Source organism: Pituophis catenifer, unplaced genomic scaffold, assembly GCF_029215685.1.
Source record: "Pituophis catenifer annectens isolate HBS135680 unplaced genomic scaffold, rPitCat1.0.hap2 SCAF_1, whole genome shotgun sequence".
Classification (NCBI taxonomy): domain Eukaryota; kingdom Metazoa; phylum Chordata; class Lepidosauria; order Squamata; family Colubridae; genus Pituophis; species Pituophis catenifer.
This window is the reverse complement of record NW_027256881.1, coordinates 339,295,648-339,318,327: the sequence shown is the minus strand read 5'-3', so window position 1 is coordinate 339,318,327 and position 22,680 is coordinate 339,295,648. Positions and strand designations below refer to the sequence as shown.

At 40.0% G+C, this 22,680-nt stretch overlaps 1 protein-coding gene across 3 annotated transcripts in view; it reads left to right on the top strand.

The window, feature by feature from the left end:
* DAZAP1 (DAZ associated protein 1) overlaps window positions 1-22,209 on the top strand; it is a 58,254-nt gene extending 36,045 nt beyond the window's left edge. The window contains exons 7-13 of one of the 3 annotated variants that reach the window (XM_070944339.1): window positions 2,073-2,155; window positions 6,248-6,401; window positions 7,427-7,456; window positions 10,173-10,313; window positions 11,169-11,351; window positions 15,621-15,710; window positions 21,086-21,174. In XM_070944339.1, the coding sequence (XP_070800440.1) occupies window positions 2,073-2,155; window positions 6,248-6,401; window positions 7,427-7,456; window positions 10,173-10,313; window positions 11,169-11,351; window positions 15,621-15,700 (671 nt within the window). In that variant the 3' untranslated portion in view covers window positions 15,701-15,710; window positions 21,086-21,174. Of the gene's footprint in view, window positions 1-2,072; window positions 2,156-6,247; window positions 6,402-7,426; window positions 7,457-10,172; window positions 10,314-11,168; window positions 11,352-15,620; window positions 15,711-21,085 lie in introns of all 3 variants that reach the window. The other 2 variants (XM_070944331.1, XM_070944346.1) reach the window with 2 other exon arrangements.
* Window positions 22,210-22,680: the final 471 nt, after the last annotated feature.

Sequence of the window (22,680 nt, the reverse complement as noted above, 5' to 3'; positions counted from 1 at the left end):
GATGAAAAAATAGCCAGGTTAATTGTGTCATTAGGGACAACATAGATAATTTGCCCAGCAAACTGAAGATTTTTTTTAAATCAGTGTGAGAAATGCATATAGTTAGAATTTTTTACAGTAAAGAGCATGCATCCATTGACTGGACCTTTCAACTCCATCTCATCTCAGCTGTTGAGGAACCAGATGGATTTCCCTTGCCTCAGTGATTATCATTGGACAGTTGACAGTTGGATCTAATTGAAAAGAGGCAGAGAAGAGCCCTCCATTGAGGTACCTGGCTATTTACGACAGAGATAGGCAACCTGGTGCCCTCCAGGTAGAATTCCCCATTGCTGTTACCAAGATGGCAAGTTGTGGTCAAACGTTTAGGTTTTTACCAATCAAAACATCTGGTTGGCACAGCACTTGCCTATTTGGGTCTTACAACAATTTGAAGGATGCTATAAGCCTTTTGGACACTCATCTTGGGAAGAGATTGTTTTGAGGATATCAGAAAAAATGCCTTCGTTCTTTTTTCTCTTTCTCCCTAGAGTTTTTGTTATGAAGAAACAACAAAAACCTGTAAGAAAGAAATTAAGGCATATATGTTCTGTCCTTTTTAAACCCATTTTGCTGTTGGTCTGAGTCCAACTCTACCTCTCTTAATTTATTTAAATCTTCATAATCAGGTTTAAAATCTTACCATCTCTTATAAGAGTTCTTCAGATTATTTCATCAATATTCTTTAAGGGTATTTTCAAAGGACACTTTTCTCTTTGTCTTGCTCTGAATATGAAGTATATTGCAGTGCACCATTAGTTCATCCAGCCTTTATTTACTCTTTGGTTCTTGAGATTTTTTCCCCCTTCATTTCACAGATTTGTGTATGATGACATCTCTGCCGAAAGCACCCAAGTATCCTCTCTACTTTGGCCATCCCATAAACACATTAGTCATCAAATCTGGCTCAAATTCTTTAGGTGTTGCTGTGTCTTCTCTTCTAATGCTGCAGTCCTGGTTTCTTTTCATTTTGTTCCACAGCCTTTTTCTTTTCTCCTAACAACAAGCAAGGAAAATAACACACTATTCTACATTTTCCTCTAGAATCAATATTTAAATTTTTATATTGTGCTTTCATTGGGAGGCAGACATGTCCCTTTTTGCAGTTTTTTTTTTTTAAAAAAATCTCCCAGACTCATATTTTGGCTTTTAAAAAGGTTCCTTGTACTTTAAAGGCTCATGTGTCACTGGTTCAACTCATAATGCAAACACTTGCCTGCAGGAGATGCTTTAAAAGTTGCCTCCTCCGCCTCCTCAACTCCCATTTATTTCTTAAATTTGTTTCTTGCTCTTGTTGCTGACAGCAGAATTTTGACCTGCTGCAACCGATCTTGGCCTGTATCTTTGTGTCTTTATTAAGTATAAATCTCTACAATAAGGCTCTACGAGTTTACCCAACTACGTTGGATAAGCTTAGAGAGACACTAACTGTTACAGAGACTGTATCTGTTTTTCTGTTGAACGCTTTAGAGCAATAAATGGCTGCTGTCAGCACTAGCTGCAAAGCAAAATGAAACCAAGGGGGAAATCTCGGGTTTCGGGGAGGAGGGAGGGAACCAATAAACAACCTATCCCAAAATGTTTTGTCCAGTACCATTCTCTCTTTGTCACTTTGTGCTATTGCTCAGTTGCTTTTCTAAATTTGCCAAATGTCATTTAAACAAAACAAATTTATGAATATCATGTAATGGAGGTTATGAATTGACTTGGCCACGGTAACTTGATGCAGGTGTTCTGCACAGAACTAAGTCGGATTTTTTTCCCCCAGCATTCATTAGCAGGACAAAAAAGGGTGTCTGTAGGCACTGAGCCATGTTTTCTCCATCAGTTAATTTTGCATGGAGTGCTGAGCTAACCACTTTATTCCCCTGATCCAAGATGGTCCGGTAATTGCAAACTAGCACTGAGCTACCCTCAGCCCAAGTCCACCTGAAGCCCTTGTTTGAACCCTTGGTCCGCCCCTAATACTGTTCATCATCCTGTTTTGTGTCACAACACCCTGCTACCTTGATTCACTCTTCGTCGTTGGCTAGGTTTTGGATTTATTACTTTCGAGGACGAACAATCAGTGGACCAGGCTGTCAACATGCATTTTCACGACATCATGGGCAAAAAAGTGTGTAGTTGTAGTTTTATTTTACCTTAAGACAAAGCTGAGTCTTGAGGCAACTAGCAATTTGGCTGGCGAATAGAAACTGGGTTGTAGAGTAGAGGGGGTTAAAAAAAAATAACAATTTTGAGTGGGTAAAACCACATTCAGAAACACATTTTGTAAGTTAGTTCATTTTGGATTTTAAAAAATGTATGTTACAGCTGCCTATAGATCCCTTTGGAATGTTTTGTTTTGAGACGAATCATGGCAGACCAACTTCCATAAAAGCTAATATTTGAGTTCAGGCATCATGAACTTAGTCCAATAAACCAAGGTTTATGAGTCAGAAAAAGAAACATTCAATCTGCTCACTCATTTCTCTCCTGCACCTTCGCAAGACACTTTCAGGGTTGATAAAACCACATCGTATCAAGATGTTTGTGAGAGAGAACAAAAGCCAAATAGGCAGCAGAATGGCTTATTGGATTGAAATTACCTCATTTGATCTGACCCAGCTTGCTCATCATACCATGCAATGCCAATTAAAGGAGAATATTTGTAGCTCAGGATTGAAATAAGGGGTTCTTAGTACTCTCTGAGCTTGGTTGTTTTCTTGCAGACATTTCATTACCCTAGCACTGATGATGTTACCTAGTTTGAGCAATGAAATGTCTGCAAGAAAACAACCAAACTCGGAGAGCACCAAGGACCTCCTCATACTATGCAATGCTTGGAATTAGATATTCTTCATCTCCAAGTACAGAATAGGAAATACTGAAAAACAGACATGCTTTGTCTGTTTGAAGTATGAAGCACTTCAAATAAACCAACATGGAGAAAAGCTACAGTATGTCTCTGAAAACCTTGACTTTAATAATTAAGATCACTTTATTGAGTTACAGAATGCACTAGTTTGAAGTCCTAATATTTTGAAGACCATTACATTTGCTTGTCTAGATTTTAAGTTGTACCGTCATTACTGTTCACACGTATTTTGTACCTTGAAAGTACAGAATACAAAAAGGGAATGGAAGTTAACCTTTATTTTCCATTTGAAACGGCAGTGAAATCTCTATGTTGCCAAAGGCTCAGCTTCCCATTACTATTCCTTCAGATGTGTGTTCTTTGTTTCACCTTCAAACTCGGGGTGGAGGGATTTGGGGGTGGTGGGGGCAGGAAGGGAACTGAACGTAAGCAACCAATTGACAGAGCATCCTGAAGGAATGGTTGAAATTAAAAAAAAAATGGGTCACTTACTGTGAGACTTTGAAATGAATCCACATATTCTTTTAATAGTACTTTTTAACCACAATACAGTTAAGTGACCTTTTGATTGTTGTTATCTTCATACTGTGTTGTCAGCACTTTTGAAGAGGTTTTATGGGTGAAAAGGTTTCTGCCTTCTTACTCTGATTTAAGGAACTCGCCTTTGAGCATGGCTTCGCTTTAGGAACCAAGCCAGAGGAAGAGTAACTAAGAACTACAGAGTGCAGCTTTGACCTTTGTAGGAAAAGTCTGGTGAAGAGGGAACATCGAAGGCTCTTATACCAAACATAAATTATAAGCTGCTCAAAGTCTCCAGACACGAAACAGCAGCGTATAGGTTGTAGTGATAAATATATGAAAGCCTTGCCACTTTGCTGGATTGTGTCGCCAAAACAGCAAAGCCTTCAACTGGAATAATTTTTCCAAAAATACTTGCTTATTGAAAAACAGGATATCCTATCCTCTTGATGCATTCTGGTTTATATTTTTACAACTGTTCAATAATTTTTTTTTTCAAGTTTAAATTATTTCTTGTGAAAATCCATTAAATTTTCCTGGACCCTGGAAGCGTATTCTAGGATATCCTTACTAATGCATGAGCAATTGATGTCATTTAAACAATTAGTGAAGTTGATTTCTAAGCAAGAACTGGAACTACTACATCTTCGGTTTAAATCCAGGAGCTGCTAACGTTGGTGCGGTGAAGCCAGGAGAGCAACTCTTCCAAGTGTCAGAGCAGTTCAGGCAAACCTCCAGGGCCTCCTGGACCAGTTTCAAAAGTAGCATCCTTCACGGTCCCTCCTGAAGAAACATCCTCACAAACTGGAGACAAAAATCTCAAATGGACCAGACTAAAGCACAGGGACAGACAGTTAAGAATGCAAGCTAAGCGAGAGCAAAACAAAATTCAGATGCAAAGGGTTTTGTTGGCTAGTGAAATGCAAATTGCTGACATCTTGAGAAATCCCACCCTATTTTTCCTCAGTCTTATTATTATTGGGAAAACTGCAGGAGTTCAAATGTCCTAAAATCTTACTGGGAAAAAAATTTAAAATAATAACACATCTACAGGTAGTCCTCAGCTCATAATTGAGCTGAGCAAATTGAGTTGCTAAGCGAGACCGTTAAGTATATTTTGCCCCATTTTACAGCCTTGCTTGCCACAGTTGTTAAAGTGAATCAGTGCAACTGCTAAATTAGTAATAGCGATTGTTCCAAGTGAATCTGGCTTCCCCACTGTCTTTGCTTGTCAGAGGGTTGCAAATGTTGATCATATGATGTTGCAACCATCTTAAATATGAGTTAGTTGCCAAGCGTCCGAATTTTGATCACAGACCACAGGGATGCTGCAACGGTTTTAAATGTGAAAAACATTCATAGGTCACGTTTTTTCAGTGCCGTTGTAATTTTGAACAGTCCACTAAATGAACTGTTGTAAGTTGAAGACTTCCTGTGCTCTCTGTGATCTGAAAACTCATTGTGAAAGCCAACATCCTGCTCCACCCTCTTATACAGGTGGTAACCAAATTGGTTTTAGAATATTAAACCTTGGGAAGATTCCAGGACATTTGAAGGCAGAAATTGATTTGTTCTAGCATAGAAGCGCAGCCTAGAATACTAGATGTGGTTTTATTTTAATTCTGCCATTCACATGCCATTCACAAGAGAAAGTGAAGGATTCTTGATTGTCTCCCACAATAAGGCCCACTTAGTTTTAAGGAAGGTGCTGTGCCCATTTAACTAAACTCTGAAAGTAAAAATGCTTGAAATGTAGCTGGAGAGAGAACCTGGACTCTTAAGCCTGCTCTGTTTTCAGGTTCACTCGGTGATACAGAGCTGAATCCTTCCCATTAAATCTTGCAGTCAGCTTTGCTGAGTGTATTTAGATTAACCCCAGACAATTCTTCAGGACGTTTGTATTCAGCAGGGAGGTCATTTTATTTTACATAGGCCAGGCCCATTTTTAAAGCCCCACCGTACAGCGGTGCCCTTCCTTTTTGGTCTTTCCTCCCCTTCTTTGCAAAGAATGTTTTTCCATGACTGAACACAGTATGAAGGTTTTGCTTCTTATTGACTCAACTGTCCATTTTTTATTACCTGCATGTTTGTTTACTTTTTTTGTTAGATGTAATGTAAGGTTCTCTTATCACATCCATTCCTTCTGACATTGTTTGAGTTAATTGAGGTTCTTTAAGCGTTAGCCTGGGGAAGGTAAGTCTCTATCTTCCATTAGACTTTTAAATAATAATTTTAAAAAATCTTTAAGATAAAAAGGATTTGAAACAACAGACAACATGAATACAACGTGTGTTTCTCAGGTATGAACAAAACTGAAGAGCAATTTAATTGCGATAGATCTTAGCTATCAATTTAACTTCTTTTTTCAACATTGTCCAGAACAATCCCTCCCCAAGGACCGGCTAAAGCCTTAGTACCTCCTCCATAATGTTCTCTTCATCCTTGTTTATAACAACCATTTTGGTCTATCTTGGCATCAAGATTTACGTACGGAGAGTGAAAACCCACTGAGGAGATGGTACTGCTGCTTTAAAAATGAGGAAGAAAGTAACAAAACAGAAGAGAAATCACGAATAGGCATATTTTATCCTAGCACCGTATGAAGTTAAGACTTCCAAGATGGTTTACTCTGTTATCCATTGTACCTGAGAAACATTGATTAAATTAGCAGCCTTAAAATATAAGCTTGCAATACTTTTAAGTACTTAGCAATAAGTCATAACATGCTAAGATAAAGTTTTTAAGTGTAAAGATAAGGGTGTGTGTGATGGGTAAAGGGGGGCAAGCTGTCTTTCTGCCTCCTAGGGCTGAGCATTTGTCCTCTTTGTTTAGGTGGAGGTGAAGCGAGCTGAACCTCGGGATAGCAAGAGCCAGACTCCAGGGCCAACAGGCACTAGCCAGTGGGGAAGCCGGATCATGCCAAGTGCTGCCAATGGCTGGGCAGGACAGCCCCCACCTACCTGGCAACAAGGATACGGACCTCAAGGTACCAGTTTTCCATTTGGGATTTGGGATCCTGGATGATTTCAGTCTGCCTTGACACAGGCCCATTTGTCGGTTCACTCAAATCAGGATCAGGTCTGCTTATTCAGACCAGGCCCCGAATAAAAAAAAAACTTAGGTTCCTGTCAGATGCAGAATTATGTGGTTTCTTGTACCACCTGATTATGCTATAATGCGAGACTTCCATGATCTTGTTGGGTAGTACAAATTCCTTATCCATTTGAGTATAGAAAGTCCTTGATTCACAACCAGTCACTTACCAACTAATTGAATTTACAACAGACCTGAACCTGAACAGACTAACAACCTGGATCTGAAGTTCTGACAGTTCGCCCCCCCCCCTCCAGGGTCAGATGACTGAACTTCAGGCACCCAACCACACAGCCACATTTACAGTTTGCAGCAATCTAAAGTCACATTTGTGACAGTTTTGCTGAAAACCAATTTGCTTAATCATTGGTTTGCTTAATGACTGTTGCTTAAACTGTTATACAATTGGATTGGTCATGTGACTGGCCCATTTTATGACTATCACAACTTACCACTGTAGTGGGCAGACTCCCATGTTGAGAACTGTCTGTGTTGGAAACCTTATGCAGCTTTTGTGAGACAGTACCAAGCTCTGCCTTTTCATTTGTTCCAAGGAAATTCACTCTTGCTTTCTGAAAATGGACATAAGCTCTATAAAAAAGAGTCTCTCTCCTTGAATTTTGTCATGAGGTGGGAAGATTAAATCCCATTTTTATGCAAATCCAGTTTCATTACTCCATTGTGGACTTCTTAGTTTGGAGCATCTGCATCTTGAATTCCCGGTAACATTTTCCCCATTTTGATATCCTGAACATCTTCAGAGTATTAGTAACTTTCTTAATAGATAATGTTAAACTTTGCAGAATGATAAGTGCATAACACTGACAATGAATTGATGAAACAGTTGTGGTAACTTGTTTTTGTTTTGTGTGTGTGTGTGTTGTGTGTCTTTTCCTACTTCTCTTCCATCTGCCTTAGGTATGTGGGTACCAGCTGGACAAGCACTTGGTAAGTATGTTCTGAAAATTTTAAAAACGTGCATATTCAGTATTGAAATTGTAATTATGCAGGTTCAGATTTTTAGCAAAATCTTATTCTGTGCGCATTTTTTGCCTTTGTTCTCCAAAGATCTTTTTGCATCTGTTATTTTGAAGCATTCGGGCCCTTTGAACAAGAATTCATAGGTTTCTTGAGATGGGAGACAATAATTGGACCTTAGAACTTCCCATAGATAATCAAAGCTTGTGTGAGCGTGTATGTATGTGTGTACATTTAATCATTTGTCAGATAACTGGGAAGATCTGGAGGAGAGAGGGAATCACCCTTTTTCCTATTGGCCTAGTCCTTTTTCTTCCCACATGGTGTGTTTGTGCACAAAGAGGCTGTTCTTCTAATACCAAAACAGACGGTAGAATTTAGTACGGCCATGTGAAAAATAGCTTCAACCCGATGACATCGCAGTAGCCCTGCATAGAAGTTGTTCCATGTATGGAGAAAGAAACAGGACAATAGATATATTAATCTTACCCCAGTTTCCTTATGCACAGGGTTTGTGCATTTATATATTTTGTACTTAGAAATAAAATCTCCAGTTACAGATTCTCCATATGTAGGCTGTAATTCATCTCCACATAATTAGATTACTGGAATGCGCTCTACATGGGGCTACCTTTGAAAATGACCTGGAAACTGCAATTGGTACAAAATTCAATGGCCAGGATACTAGCAGGTGCGAGTCCCTACTGTAATAGAATTCCTCTGCTCCAGTTGCTCCCTTGGTTACCACTACATTTCTGATACAAAGTGCTGCATGGCTACAAGGCCCTGCATGGCGTGGCTGCTAGATACCTGCCGGATGAAGTGGAATCTGCCCTAGCCCAGGTGTGCATGTGGGATGGGAAGGCTTAGGGCCCCCTCCCTGCATCAAATCAGGGGGATCTAATACCAAGGTTATATTGATACTCCTTCTCTGTAGCAACCCCCAAGCTTTGGATCAGGCTGCTTCTGGAGCTACACCTTGCACCCTTCCTGTAGCTATTTCACAAGGCATCAAGACCACGAGAGCCAGTTTGGTCTAGTGGTTAAGGCACCAGGCTAGAAACCAAGAGACTGTGAGTTCTAGTCCCACCTTAGGCATGAAAGCTAGCTAGGTGACTTTGGGCCAATCACTCAGCCCAACACACCTCACAAGGGTAGTGGTTGTGGGTAAAATAGGAGGAGGAAGGAGCATTAGGTATGTTTGCCACCTTGAGTTATTTATAAAAATAATAAAAGGCAAGATAAATATTGCTTAACAGGCCATTTGGTGTATGATTTTTCTTGACACATTATGGATGGGCTGCTCTGTTACTGTTACTTATGTCTATTGCTGAGTTTAGGCTTAACTGATTTCTGTATTTTTAATCTTAATATAACAGACCAGTTCATATGAGCTTGATGGTATATAAGTGGGATAAAATAATTAAGAATTGAATAATAATTAAGAATTGCTTTTGTTCTGGCAAGCCTTGTTGCCAACCTGAAGTTGGATTTGACCTTCAGATATTTTTTCCCCCCTCCTCTATTTTCAAAGCAAATAGAATTGTATCTATGGCAGTTTTTAAAAATGGGGGCATTCTTGTACTTTATCTAATGTTGCTTTTAAAAAAAAATATTTTAAAAAGGGGTGTGGCGGACCATTTGGTGGTCTGGCAATAGAATGTTCCGGAAGTCACTGGAACAATCTTTTACCACACTACAGGTTTTTGTCTATTGTTACCTTAGTTGCACTATCCTCAAATGTGTAGGATGAAAAATATATAATAGGTGAGTCACAGAGTGACCTATGATCTATTTTCAAAGAGCTGAAATGCATGTAATCGGAGTTTAATCAACTCTGATTAAAGCTAGAGAAGAGAATTGGGGTCCTTATGAAATACTGTATGTTTCACATATAAGAGTCACCTAGGTTTAGAAAAGGAAAACTAGAAAAAATATGAATATGGAGCGCTGTCTCATGGTGAATATGAAGCGCCGAATATGGAGCAACAGTGTAGTGAGGGCATGTGGTGGAGCCTGAGAGGACCACAGAGGCGGGCAATGACAAAGACAGAAGAGGCGGGGTTCAGCACTGTAAAAGGAGCTCGCTGCCGTGGCCTGGCTGTTATTCACCAAATGACCAGCTTCATTCGCTCCATAAGATGCATAGACATTTCTACCTTTTTGGGGGGGGAAAGGGGGGAGGGAGGGGAGTGCATCTTATGGAGTGAAAAATACGGTACTTTGTGAGAATGGCTGTTGCCCATTGAACTCCTGAGTACCAAAAAGTCAGAAGAGATTTCTCCCCACAGTAAATCGTTCTGTCTTCCTCAGTGTTGAAAAAAACCAAAAATTTGAGTGTTTGGTTTCTTCAATTTGAATGTAAGAAATGGAAGTTGGAGAGAGACTATTTTAAATACTAAAAGTCTACTAGCTACAAGTGCTGTAGAACCAATTCCTAAAAAAGGGAGAAAGAAATATTCATGCAGAAGCTAGTTATTCACACCAGAGAATGATTTAAATTGGATTCTTTCCACAGTCTCAATAGCTTGAATGCCTAATTCCACAATTCCTCTTGACTTTAGTGCCCCCAAGTTTTGGAGAAATATGATGCCTAGTGCAATAGATTGGGAACACCCTTTTTCTTGGGGTTGGCTCATCTGTTAAGTACCTTTGATTTTCTCAACACACTTCTTACTGGCTCCAGGTGGGTATGGTCCCCCTCCACCAGGTAGAGGAGCGCCACCTCCACCGCCGCCTTTTACCTCGTACATTGTTTCGACACCTCCAGGAGGATTCCCACCCCCGCAGGGTTTCGCACAGGGATATGGCACCCCTCCGCCCTTCAGTAAGTACTCCTTCCAGCTCTAATTGTGTGTAACATTTTTAATTCCAGGTTTTATGAAATAGCTCATATGTGGCACACCTCCACCTGTAAGGTAGGATAGGTTGAGAGTATGTTATTAAAACCAAGCTTGAATTTGAGCCTAAGGCTTCATGTTTTGGACTGATGCTGGTGTCCACTCGCTCCAAATTCTTATTGAACATTATTTTCCTAGCTTTATTCCTTGATTTTAATTTGATGAGCAGTGTCGTAGCCTAGAGGTGGAGCTGTCACTTCACAATCAGGAGGCTGTGAGGTCAATCCTAGGCAGCGGCAGATATTTCTCTCTAGATGTAAAAAGAAAATATTTGCTGTGAACTCCATATAGGCTTCAGGAAGGGCATCCGGCCAGCAAATGCTCAGCTCCATTCAGTCACCCTGACTCCACCCTGATGCAAGGGATTACAGAGTCGTTAATAGGAAAAATTTATTTTGATTTTAATTTGAGGAGGTGTCTTTGAAAAATCCTTGCCAGATGGCATTTCCCTTTGTTTCCCTAGCCTTGGTTCAAGTCAGTAAAATAGCAACTGCACTTAGACTTATATACTGCTTCATAGTGCTTTACAGCCCTCTCTAAGCGGTTTTACTGAGTCAGCCTATTGCCCCTAACAACCTGGGTCCTCACTTTACCAACCTCAAAAGGATGGAAGGCTGAGTCAACCTTGAGCCTGGTGAGATTCGAATTGCGAAATTACAGTCAGCGGCAGTCAGCAGAAGTAGCCTGCAGTACTGCATTCTAACCACTGCGCCACCACGGCTGGGGAACTTGGACGTGAATTGTACTGTAAAAGCTTACCTGGTTTCTGTTCCTCCCTTTAGGCTTTGGGTATGGTGCCCCACCTCCTCCACCTGACCAGTTTGCTCCTCCCGGTGTTCCTCCACCACCTGCCACCCCTGGGGCAACACCACTCGCTTTCCCTCCACCTCCACCACCATCTCAGCCTACTCAGGACATGAACAAGCCTCCAGCTGCCCAACCAGATTTCCCCTATAGCCAGTTTGGTAAGTGACAGTTCCAAGAGCTGTGGCCCTTGCTCCGGGCCCCAGCTTTTCCCTGCTGCTTGTCTTTCTTTCTGCTACCTTTCATTTTGTTTGTAATAATATTGTTGGGAAATAGAATTAGGGGGCTGTAATGTGAGTAAGGTTGACAAAGGATCTCCCTCTACCCTTTGTCACTGTGGTATCAATTTCACATTTTAAAAGTGTGCCAGCTTTAGAAACTTAGGATCACCATTTGTCAAGGTAATTGGTCTCTGGGATCCAGACAGGATAATCATGTCCTGTGAATATGTTGCCCATTCATGGGAAGGGACTAGTAGAGGATAGCCATTTGCCATTTAAAGTTGTAGCTATCATTGCTGCCTTGAGGAATAATGGCTTGGCATGGAGGTGGCAGAAAAGCAGAGTTGAAAGGGATGTCAAAACTGTACAGGGTCTGCTTGGGTGGGAGGTTGGACTAGATGACCTGCAAGGTCCCTTCCAACTCTGTTAATCTGTATAATCTGGGATCTTGGAGGTCTTCTAGTCCAACCCCCTGCACAGGGGCACTGGCAGTAGTTTTGAATCTAGGTCAATGTGAATTTATCACAAGTAACATATTTCTTGAATTAAAGGGTACTTAAAAATCATCTGAAAAAAATTGGATTTGGAAAAATAAGTTGTACATCGCATAAATGTATATTTTTTTATTGAAATGTTAGTTGCAAAAAAAATTGTATATACATGAATACACAATCCTTTCAGGAAGATACTTGCAATTTTCAACATTCAAAACTGGATGAAGTTACAGATGTTACATTTTGAGTTAAATAGTACAGTTTCACCGTTGTTCGGAGTTATTCTTGTTTAGTAATCTTAGTGCTGCTTTTAAGTTAATAACTAATTCTAACAAGTCCTAATGTCTTAGCAGATATTCCATAAAAATTCTTCCCTTGCCTTCCTAGATCCAGGCTGACTTCCTTCTGGGATTGCAGGGATTCCATCTACTTACGAAAAAAAGTTCTCCTCCCATCTAGCAGAAATTATTTTATAATAAAGGCTAAGGCTTTGTTAGAAGCAAGATACATATAGTCCTCGATTTACGACAGCATTTGGGACCAGAATTTCTGTCGCTAAGCAATGCAGTCATCAAAGGCAATCACTTAGCAACAGCAATCCCTGCAGTCCCGGTTGAATGATTCAGTTCAATCATTAACTGAATCCCACATTTGTTAGGTGAGGCAACTTCCTGATGGTTTCTCTCAACCAAGCCCACGGAGAAGCCAGCAGGAATTGGCAAGTCCCAGGTGGCTGGCAAGCAGGCTGGTAGGGCAGGTAAGTAGATGCTGCTGAGTTGAGAAGAGTGTTAGGGGGTGCATAAAGGAAGTGCAGTGAAGGGCGCACAGGGATGTGGGGGTGCATGGACGTGGGAAGGAGGTGCAGCAAAGCTTGGGGAGCAGAATGGGACAACTCGCCTCGGCCAACTCACCACGTGACAACTCGAAGGACAATTTAATAATTCAGTTTAATTATTTGAAATAATTTAGAAAATCATTTTAATTTTTCTCATTGATGTTTAATTTTTTTCCCCTTCTTTTGCATCCTTTAATGATTCCATTCCATCATTTATTGATATTATATTGTCTCTTGGCAAGTTGTCAGAGGCAGGTTGTTTCGTGACGAGTTGTCCGTGGTGGGTTGTCATAGACCCCTCGGGGAGGGGTTCAGGTACCAGGTGCAAATGCAGTACCATAAGTACCAGGCACAAACGCAGAAGGGCTGAGGAAGGGTGGATGTGTGGGGGAGACTTACCCCATCCGGCCGGGTGGTGGTGGTTGCAAATGTGATTGTGGGACATTACAACTGATCATAAATGCAACCTTGTTGCCAGGTGCCTAGATCATAACCATGTTAGTGCAGCAGTGCTTGGATGACTGAAATGCGGAAGTCCAGTTATAACAACCATACCTTCAGCGCTGTTGTAATTTCAAACAGTCGCTGAACAAATAGTTGTAATTTGAGGACTATCTGTAAAGCTTTTATTAGCTGGATGTGAAATACTCATCACTGGATCTTCATAGATCAGCTAGTTACAATTGAACTAATCTGGCCCTGAATGCAATTCCCTTCCCCCCCCCGCCCCCGGTTACAGTCTTACACATGCATATCCTCCATTTTCTTGATGATCCACAATTTTTCTTTCTTTGCCTTGATGACACAATTGAGAGACATACTGCTCCCCATTTTTAGGTTTCTGGGGGAAATCAAGAAAACTCCTGCAATGATTGTGATTCTTCTTTTTTTTTTCTTCTCCAAGCATTCTTCCCAAATATTATGTTCCATATTCCTCAATATGGCATTTCTAAATTAGGATTCTTAAAATCTCCCTTGACTTTAGTGTAACATAAAAAACCATGTCATCCAAATCTCTGATTGTGCTTTCCCAATTCTAAAATTATTTTATTTCTCAGCAAAACCCATACTTTCACCCAAACCAAGTTGCAGGCTGCGAAATACAATTTTGAATCGGGCAATCCCATTCCTCCTTGTTCCTTTGCATCCGGAAGTATTTCACATTTAACCCATTTCTTTCTTTCTTGCCATACAAACTTAAAAATATCTTTCTGCCTTTGTTTAAATGGTACCTCAGATGTCAGAATAGAGAATGTTTGAAACAAAACAAAAAAATTCCTCCTTAGCAAAATATTCATTCCAATGACAGTTGTGATTTCTCCCACCTTAACATATCCTTCTTAATTTTACTCCATGTCATCACATAATTCTGATATTATATTATCATATTAGTCATAGTGATAGCCAGTTTTTCAATTTTTTCTCCATCTTAAAACCATTTTCTCATCAATTGCTTTTGGATGTTTATATTCTTCGTTAGTATCTTCATCTTTTGTTCTAATTTTAAAGACAGCTATTTAAATTAAGAGTGGCACTGTGCTATTTGAAGAGATTTTTCCTTTTATCAGATGGCTTTTGAGTAGAGGAAGACAAAGAATGAATGAATGTTTGGAATGAAAAAAGTAAAGTTGAATGAAAGTGTCTTCCATCCCCCATCAGGAAGCCTTCTTCGTTAGAGCATTGCCTAGAAGTGCCTTATTGAAATTGTCTGCACATAATGGATGGCGCATGTGGAATTCATGTTTTGACATCTTTTTTTTATGTCAGACAGATGAAAGCAGTACAAATGTACACTATTTAAATATCCTACTGGGCAGATTCTTATATTGAGGAAATTATCAAGTGTTTTTCAGTTATATCAGGATCCTTGACACTCAGTCTGTAGGACCTGTATCAATCCGCAGGTTGTTGTGAACCGGTCTGCACAAATGGCAGGCGAGTGCACAAAGCTTCATTCGTGCATGCGCAGGATCTAGGTTGCACGTGTGAAAAAAAAACCCCTCCCAGCACCAGCAGTCCGTGAGGTCAGAAAAGTTGGGAACCACTGAGTTACACTCAAGGAATATTGTTGAGGGGCAGATGGCCTTTTGCCAGAGCTAGCTGAATTGTTACGATAAGCACACTTAATATCTCATGCTATGTTGCACAATCCTTAGGTCATCCTTGCCAGAATTAAATTTCAGAGGACAGAATTTAAAAAGTCAGACTAAGGGAACAGATTAGATATTTGTCATATTCTAACAAGCTCATATACACCCACACACCTTTTATAATTATGTGGAATATTTTCTTAATATTTTGACATGAGTTTTGCATAAAGTCTATCATCCGATTAAATCACTAATTTTTCAAGAGAGGAACCTGAGAGAATGAAGGACAGGGAAAAATACAGGGAGATTATGAAACTTGTTATATTCTTTAATATAATCCCAGTATACCTCCTCTAACAAAAAAAATTCTAGATCTCAGTATAGCAAAGTATTCTATGAAATATATGTATCCAGAACTTGATAAGATCCCTACCGAACTTAAGAGCTCAGCAAAGATTATGTGTTTAAGTTCTTTTTTCATGTATATATCTACACAAATACGTAAGCAATATAACCAAAGGGTGGGATTTTTTTTTCCTGTTTTGCATGTTACCATTTCAAAATACATAGCTGTTTCTAAGATACTTGCAGTAGTGGGGTCTATAGTTATGGCTAAAAAAAAAACAACCTCTGGCATTAGTCCAGACTCTTCAGCACCAATCTCAAATGCAAAAGTGATCCTAAGTTTCCAATATGGGTAAGTCGTCCTTGCCGCCTTTCCAAGAGAATTGTAGCTTTTGTGCAGGGCTCTCTTGGGGGTTTAGTCACCCTGGTTTCCATTTTTTACCAGGGCTGGGTACCTATTCTCAAGAACCTTCAGGCTTCGGGCCAATACTTTGTTTTCACACTTATGGTCAGGCTGAGAAGTGAATTACCGTAGGTAGGTGGAGCCTATTTACACCAAATCCTCTTACTTGTAATCTCTTGTGGGGAAGGGGGTGGTGGGAGACAAGTAACCTTTTTTTTTCATTGCAGGGGTGTAACCTCTTTCAATGTATGGAGAGGGTAAGGCATTCTTTCCACTGAAAAATCCTTTCAAGGAGTCATTCATCTCACCCAAGCTTGTTTTGCTACCATACGCAAATAGTTTGCTGAATTGCTTATTTAATACCAAAAAATCTTCTGTGTTTTCACACAAATACTGTTGTGCACATCTGCTCCCTGGGGTTTAGGTGTGGTAACCTTCTGTTCTTGTTAACGTACATTTCTTAAAATTGGCTAAAGAGGATTTTCTCTTGGGTAGGTGAAATATCAAGGTTTGTGGATAGAAGAGAACATCTCAATTTTAGAAAAATGTATTGATGATAATGAGTTACAAATTTGGGTGTGTCGTATGTGGAAGGAGACTTGCTCTTCCCACACTTAACTTGGTTATTTAAAAATAATTATTTGCTTTTAATCTCATCTTCACTTTGGGGCACACTCCAGATTTTTTTTTTCTTAGAATAAATGCGACAAGTCCAATTTAATGTGCAAGGGAATTAAATGTATGAAATGCCTCTGATAAAAGTTCAGTGGAGAAGCTGTATGTGACATGGAGTTATGGGTCTCAACAAATGAGGTTGGGGGGGGGTTAATACGAAATTTGCAAAGTTGATTGAGCCAAAAACACGCTGAAGATAAAAAAAAATAGCAGAAGGAGGGAGAAGTAATACAGGTAGTGTTTGACTTACAACAGTTCACTTCGTTACCGTTGGAAATTACAACGGCACTGAAAAACGTGATTAATGACAATTTTTCACACTTACGATTGTTGAAGTACCTCCATGGTCATATGATTTGCATTTGGATGCTTGACAAGTGACTCACATTTATGACAGTTGCAACGTCTTGGGGTCATGTGATCCCCTTTTGCAACCTCCTGACAAGCAAAGTCAGTGGGGAAGCCAGATTCACTTTAACAACTGTATTACTAATTTAACAACTGTGGCAAGAAAAGTAAAATTCACTAAACAAATGTCTCACTTAGCAACATAAATTTTGGGCTCCATTGTGGTCATAAGTCAAGGACTACCTGTAATTATCAGAACTTGTTTTTCAAAAACCTGAAGAGGTTTTTTAACATTCTGACAAATTAAAACTTTTAATTTAAACTGGGTTTAAAATAAGTTTAAAAGGTTAAACTTTCATCTTTTCTTACCCCCTTGCAATTTCAGTAACACAGGTTTCACGTTACAGAGCCAGTTTGGTGCAGTAGTAAAGGGATCAAGTTAGAGATCAAGAGACCATGAGTTCTAAATCCTACTTTAGGCACAACGACGGCTGGGTGACCTTGGTTGATCCTCTCTCTCAGCCTTAGGAGGAAAAACACTTCCCCAAAACCTTGCCCCCAAAACTTCAGGGATTTGTTCAGGCAATCACCAGGAATCAAAAACTAACTTAAAGACACCCAGAAGGGGTGGAAAAAGTCTCAGGTTAACTATTGGAACGAAATTCTAGATACCTTTTTCCATTGGCAATCAAACACAGAAAAATGAGATTTTTCTAGAAAATAGACACATCTTCGATCTTATTAAATATCAGGGATACTTCAGTCTAGTAGTTTACCATTAGTGAATTGCCAGTGCCTTAAAGAAGAGGGTGGGTTTTAGTTCCTCTTCTTTCTCTCCCCCTTCCCAGTTTTAATTCTTGGTACCTTTGGTTAAACCTGGATAGCTCAACAGACTAAAAAAAGCCTGTTATTAACATTCAGCTGTCTGCAATTACTGCTAGTTCGAATCTCGCCAGGCTCAAGGTTGACTCAGCCTTCCATCCTTTCTAAGGTAGGTAAATTGAGGACCCAGTTTATGGGGGCAATAAGCTGACTTTGTATAAAATATACAAAAGGATGAAGGCTATTGCTTAACGCATTGTAAGCCGCCCTGAGTCTCCGGAGAAGGGCGGCATATAAATCTAATTAAAAAACAAACAAACAAACCTGTCTCTCCCACCTGGGAACCAAGCTGATTGAAAACTTTGCAGACTGCAGTCTTAACGTTTCTGAAGGGAACTGTTGATCAAGCTTGAAGAAGATCATACAAGTAGTCCTCGCCTTACGACTGGTTGCTTAGTGATCATTGGAAGTTACAACAGCCTCCCTGCGGGGCACTCACAACCCAGTTATGACAACTGGGGTGTGGCAGTCACATGACCTTGTGTCAGGCGCTTGTCAACTGGCCTGCATTTATGGCCATTTGCTGCATCCCGTGGCCACATTACTTGTTTCACAGTGTTTTTGCAAGAAAGGCATTTAGTGGTTTTCAGCAAATCCTAGCCCATAGCAAACCGTTTGTTTACTTAACAACTGCAACCACTGTAAAAAAAAAAGGTCACACAATCAAATCAGTCACCTGGGTGATCCAGTTTATGATTGTCACAGCATATAATTGTGATTAGCAGGCTGCATTATGGTTGTAAGTCAAGGATTACATGTAATGTGTGACAGGAGAAGTGAACCGCATATAAATTTCAGTTAATGAAAACACCCAATTATTTGAATGAGGAAGAAAGATTTAAGATGGTGGGTTTTTTTTTTCATTTTGTTAAAATGATGCAAAAGGATAGCACTAGTGCAGCACTTCTGAATGCATTCAGATACAGTTAAGTGAAAGTTTTTGACAATTATTTGGTAGGTTTGAACACTAACTGTATTAAAAGAAGGAAGACACTGCAAATATAGAACTACACAAGACTATCTCGGCTCCTGTAGCCTATATTTCTACCTCTTCGATGCTCAAAGAGGATTGGATACAGTTTAGAGAAGGAGCTGCAGTGACGCTCTGTTTATTTCAAGATATCTGCCTCCACTTCCATGCCTCCTTTCTCTGAATTTTCTTAATCAAGAAGGCAAATGACAGATTTCAAGTTACAAGGAGTCCTTTTCAGGAAGGAATATTTGAAAGAAAGCAAAAAGCGAAATCTGAAAATGTTATTCCAGTTGGCTCAGTTGTGTAGGTTTGCACATAAACAGTCTGTGTGCTGTGGCATTAGAAAGGTAAAATTGTACAAAAACACACTCCTCCCCTTCAGCAAACAAAGAAATTGATGTTCCTATTTACGGGAGATTCCTATTTATAGATTAGGGTACAGGGGAAGGCACTGAAAAAAAATCTGCAATTGACAATCTGTGCAGTCTGAGCAATTGCGAAAGCAGGATGCTAATAGTTGGGAGTAGGAGCATAAGTTAGTATTCATGGCCACATCCAGAAGGTCTTAGGATCAGCCCCTGGCACCCCCTGTTGAGCAGCATCGGAAAGGAAATGAGGGGAAAAACATTCCAAAGACCGAATCCCAGTGCCAGTAAGAACAGACTGGAGGGGGCTGGATGGACTACTGTTCAGACTTGATATAATGTAGCTCCCTATATTGGAATTTCTCAGCTCTCCTTGCTCCTCAATTTCTTCTCTTTTATGATTTTTTTTAAGTTAGATGGGATTTTCAGGAAAAAGACCTGCTTACAGCAAAGAAACAAGCAGCCCAATTCCTATTTCTGCAGATTAAGTCAGAATGGTTTTGTCGAGAAGTCTATTTGCAAATTAAATCAAGCTGCATCTGCTCCAATGTCTTGGGTGATTTGCTGGTTTTGTTCCTCTTAACTACCTTGTCAATGAGACTAGGCAGATACCTAGACGTGACCAAGAAGTAACTTGGCTGTGAAAAGCATAAAATTGGTGGGAAAGGGTTCCTTTTTTCCATCCCATTTTCCCTACTCTTCAATACTAAAGCACTGACCTATTCACAGACCCAGAACTGCAAAGTACTATTACCTAATCAACCAATGGTATTTATCAGGAAGAGTGCACCCATCTCAAGATTGGATTGGCCCTAACCTTGCCAACTTTTTAGAAAGCGTTGAAAAACGCACATTTGTTCCTGGGTGTACAGGAGTGGAAGGGTTGGGGGGTTGTGAGTTAATCATTTTGAATTATTACAGATTAGTGTCTTTTTTTGGTGATCATTAAATGTATGCTGGGCTTTTTAAAATGTCTTATGTATATTGTATGTGGTTAGTCACCCAAAATCTCTATAATGAGATGAGTGGCCATATGAATTGTATACAGGTAATCCTCGGCTTACCACCATTCATTTATTGACTGTTCAAAGTTGCCACAGGACTGACAGTAGTGATTTATGACCATTTTCCACACTTAACGAAAGTTGCAATACCGCTCCCCCCCACAGTCACATGATCAAAGTTCAGGCCTTTGGCAACGGGCTGATATTTGTGACGGTTGACGTGTCTCGGGGTCATGTGATCAACCTTTTACGATCTTCTGACAAACTAAATCAACGGAGAAGCCAGATTCATTTAACAACCATGTTACTAACTTAACTGCTGCAATGATTGACTTAACAATTCTGGCAAGAAAGGCTGTAAAATTACCGTCTCACTTAGCAACAGAAATTTGGGGTTCAGTTGTGATCGTAAGTCGAGGACTACCTGTAAATAACACTGGAGGAGGATGTTCTGCGATACCAGCATCAGCCAACCCTGCTAGTATGACTGGTGGTTAGAGTCTATGGCAATCACAGGTAGTTCTCGACTTACAACAGTTCACTTAGTGACTGTTTGAAGTTACAACGGCACTGAAAAAAAAATCAGAGTTGAAGAAGCTTCTTGGATGAGAAGCGAAACATCTTGAAAGAAAAACCAGAAAGTCCAGTTGCTTTGGGACAACTATGATCGGGATGACTGAGAATCTCCATAGACATTTGGCACCGGAAAAAGTGGCTGGTGACCATTTTTCAAACATGCGACTGTTGCAGCATCCCCGTGGTCACGTGATTTACATTTGGATGCTTGACAGCTAACTCACCACTTATGATGGTTGCAGCATCCCTAGGTCATGTGATCCCCTTTTGCAGCCTTCTGACAAGCTAAGTCAGTGGGGAAACCAGATTCCCTTAACAACTGGGTTACTATACTGACTTTGTATAAAATATACAAAAGTATGAAGGCTATTGCTTAACGCATTGTACGCCGCCCTGAGTCTCCGGAGAAGGGCGGCATATAAATCAAATTTTAAAAAAAACCTAATTTAACAACTGCCGTGATTCACTCAACAAATTTCTCACTCAGCAGCATAAATTTTGGCCTCCGATGTGGTCGTAAATTGAGGACTACCTGTATAATCTGGAGATCACCCCGGTGTTTCCTTCCTTTGGCCTCGAGTTTATTATTCTGGTTTCTCTGGAGTTCAATTGCTGACTGTTGGTAGGATTCCATCTCTTGACTTTTCATCAACCCTCTCCTTTTATTTTCTCCCTTCCTTCCAGGATATGGACAAGACTTGAGTGGCTTTGGACAAGGCTTTGCCGACCCCAGCCAACAGCCCCCCTCCTATGGAGGCCCTTCAGTACCACCCTCAAGTGGGCCGCCCGCAGGGGGCAGTGGTTTTGGCCGTGGACAGAACCATAACGTTCAAGGTTTTCACCCCTATCGACGCTAGCGTGCCCACCTAGAAATCAGGGAGTTCTGTCCAGAGCAGGATATCTGGTATCAGCTGAAACCCAGGAAGCCCAGACTTATGAACTTGTGACAATCACCTACTTTACCAGAGGGGGGAGGGGGGACCACAAATGTAACATCTTTTGGAGGGGTGTTGGGGGAGAAAGAGGAGGCAGCTTTTGAAAGCAAAGTTGTCAGTGGTGTTTGGACTGCATTTTTTTTTAAACAAAAATCTTTTCTTTAACCCATCAGCACAAAATAAAGAGTGTCACTGGTTCAAACTACAGGGTTTTAAAAATGTCTTCAGCTTTAATTAAAAAAAAAATCTTCAGGTTTCTTTATTTTTGTTGAAAATTTTATTTTTTTTCCTGAGCCTTTGTTTTACCATATATTGTAAACTTTTATGTTCAAAGAAGAAGAAAAATATATACATTTACAGATTGTGAGATTTTTAAGAGAAATTTTCTACTATGTATGCAGGCTTATTTTTTAATTTAAAAGAAAAAAAAAACAGGGTTTCCATTAGCACTGCTTAGAGGGTCAAGTTTTGAACCTCCTTTTGTTAATGTGTGGTTGGTCCAGAAACTGGGAGTTATTTAAAAAAAAAAAGAAAAAAAGTGGGAAGTGGAAATAGGAAAGGAATTTTAAGTATGTCCGTTTGTCATTTTGTTACTGGTTTTGGATCTGATTAAAAAGTCCAGGAGCAGAGTTGTTTGCAAGGGATCACCGTATCACTTCTTGAAGCACAGCATTTCAATTGAGGCTTCATGTTCTTAAAAAAAATTCTTTGGGGATATGAATTTCTTTAAGGGGGTTAATGGAAGCCTTGCGAAGATGTAGATTTCCCTCAGGCAAAAAAAAAATAAAAAAAAATATGGGGGTGCATTTTGCACTAACCAGCGATTACCCCTGGTTTGAATAAAGAAAAGTACATTTGGATTAGAAATGCAAACTCGTCTCCACTTTTTTCTTTTTTTACAAAAAAAAAATGCTTGAATTTCTCATAGGACCTTCTAAACTGCAAGTTACTTTTGGGATTGTATTGGTGGTCAGGAGCCATTTTCATATTTCTCTCTTCTGCCACTGGATAATTTGTGCTCTATGATTCATTGAAGTTCACATGCCTGTCAACTATTTGGCCAAAATGATTCCTGCTCAGTGCTGCACACAAAGAACAAAACACAACTAGAGGGACCTGGTATATATATATATATATATCCCAAATGCCCTTCAGGCTTGAAGCCATGTGGCAACTTTTAAATCCGCTAATTCCTAACTTTTTCAAAATACAGCCACTTTTGCCATAAGTATGAAATGACCCTCATTCTTGACTCCATCTTGTTTCTGATAAAACACTAAGAAAGTGCTCGGATTCCCCTTTTCATGCAGTCCTAGCATGTCAATCACCAGGACATAATTGGCT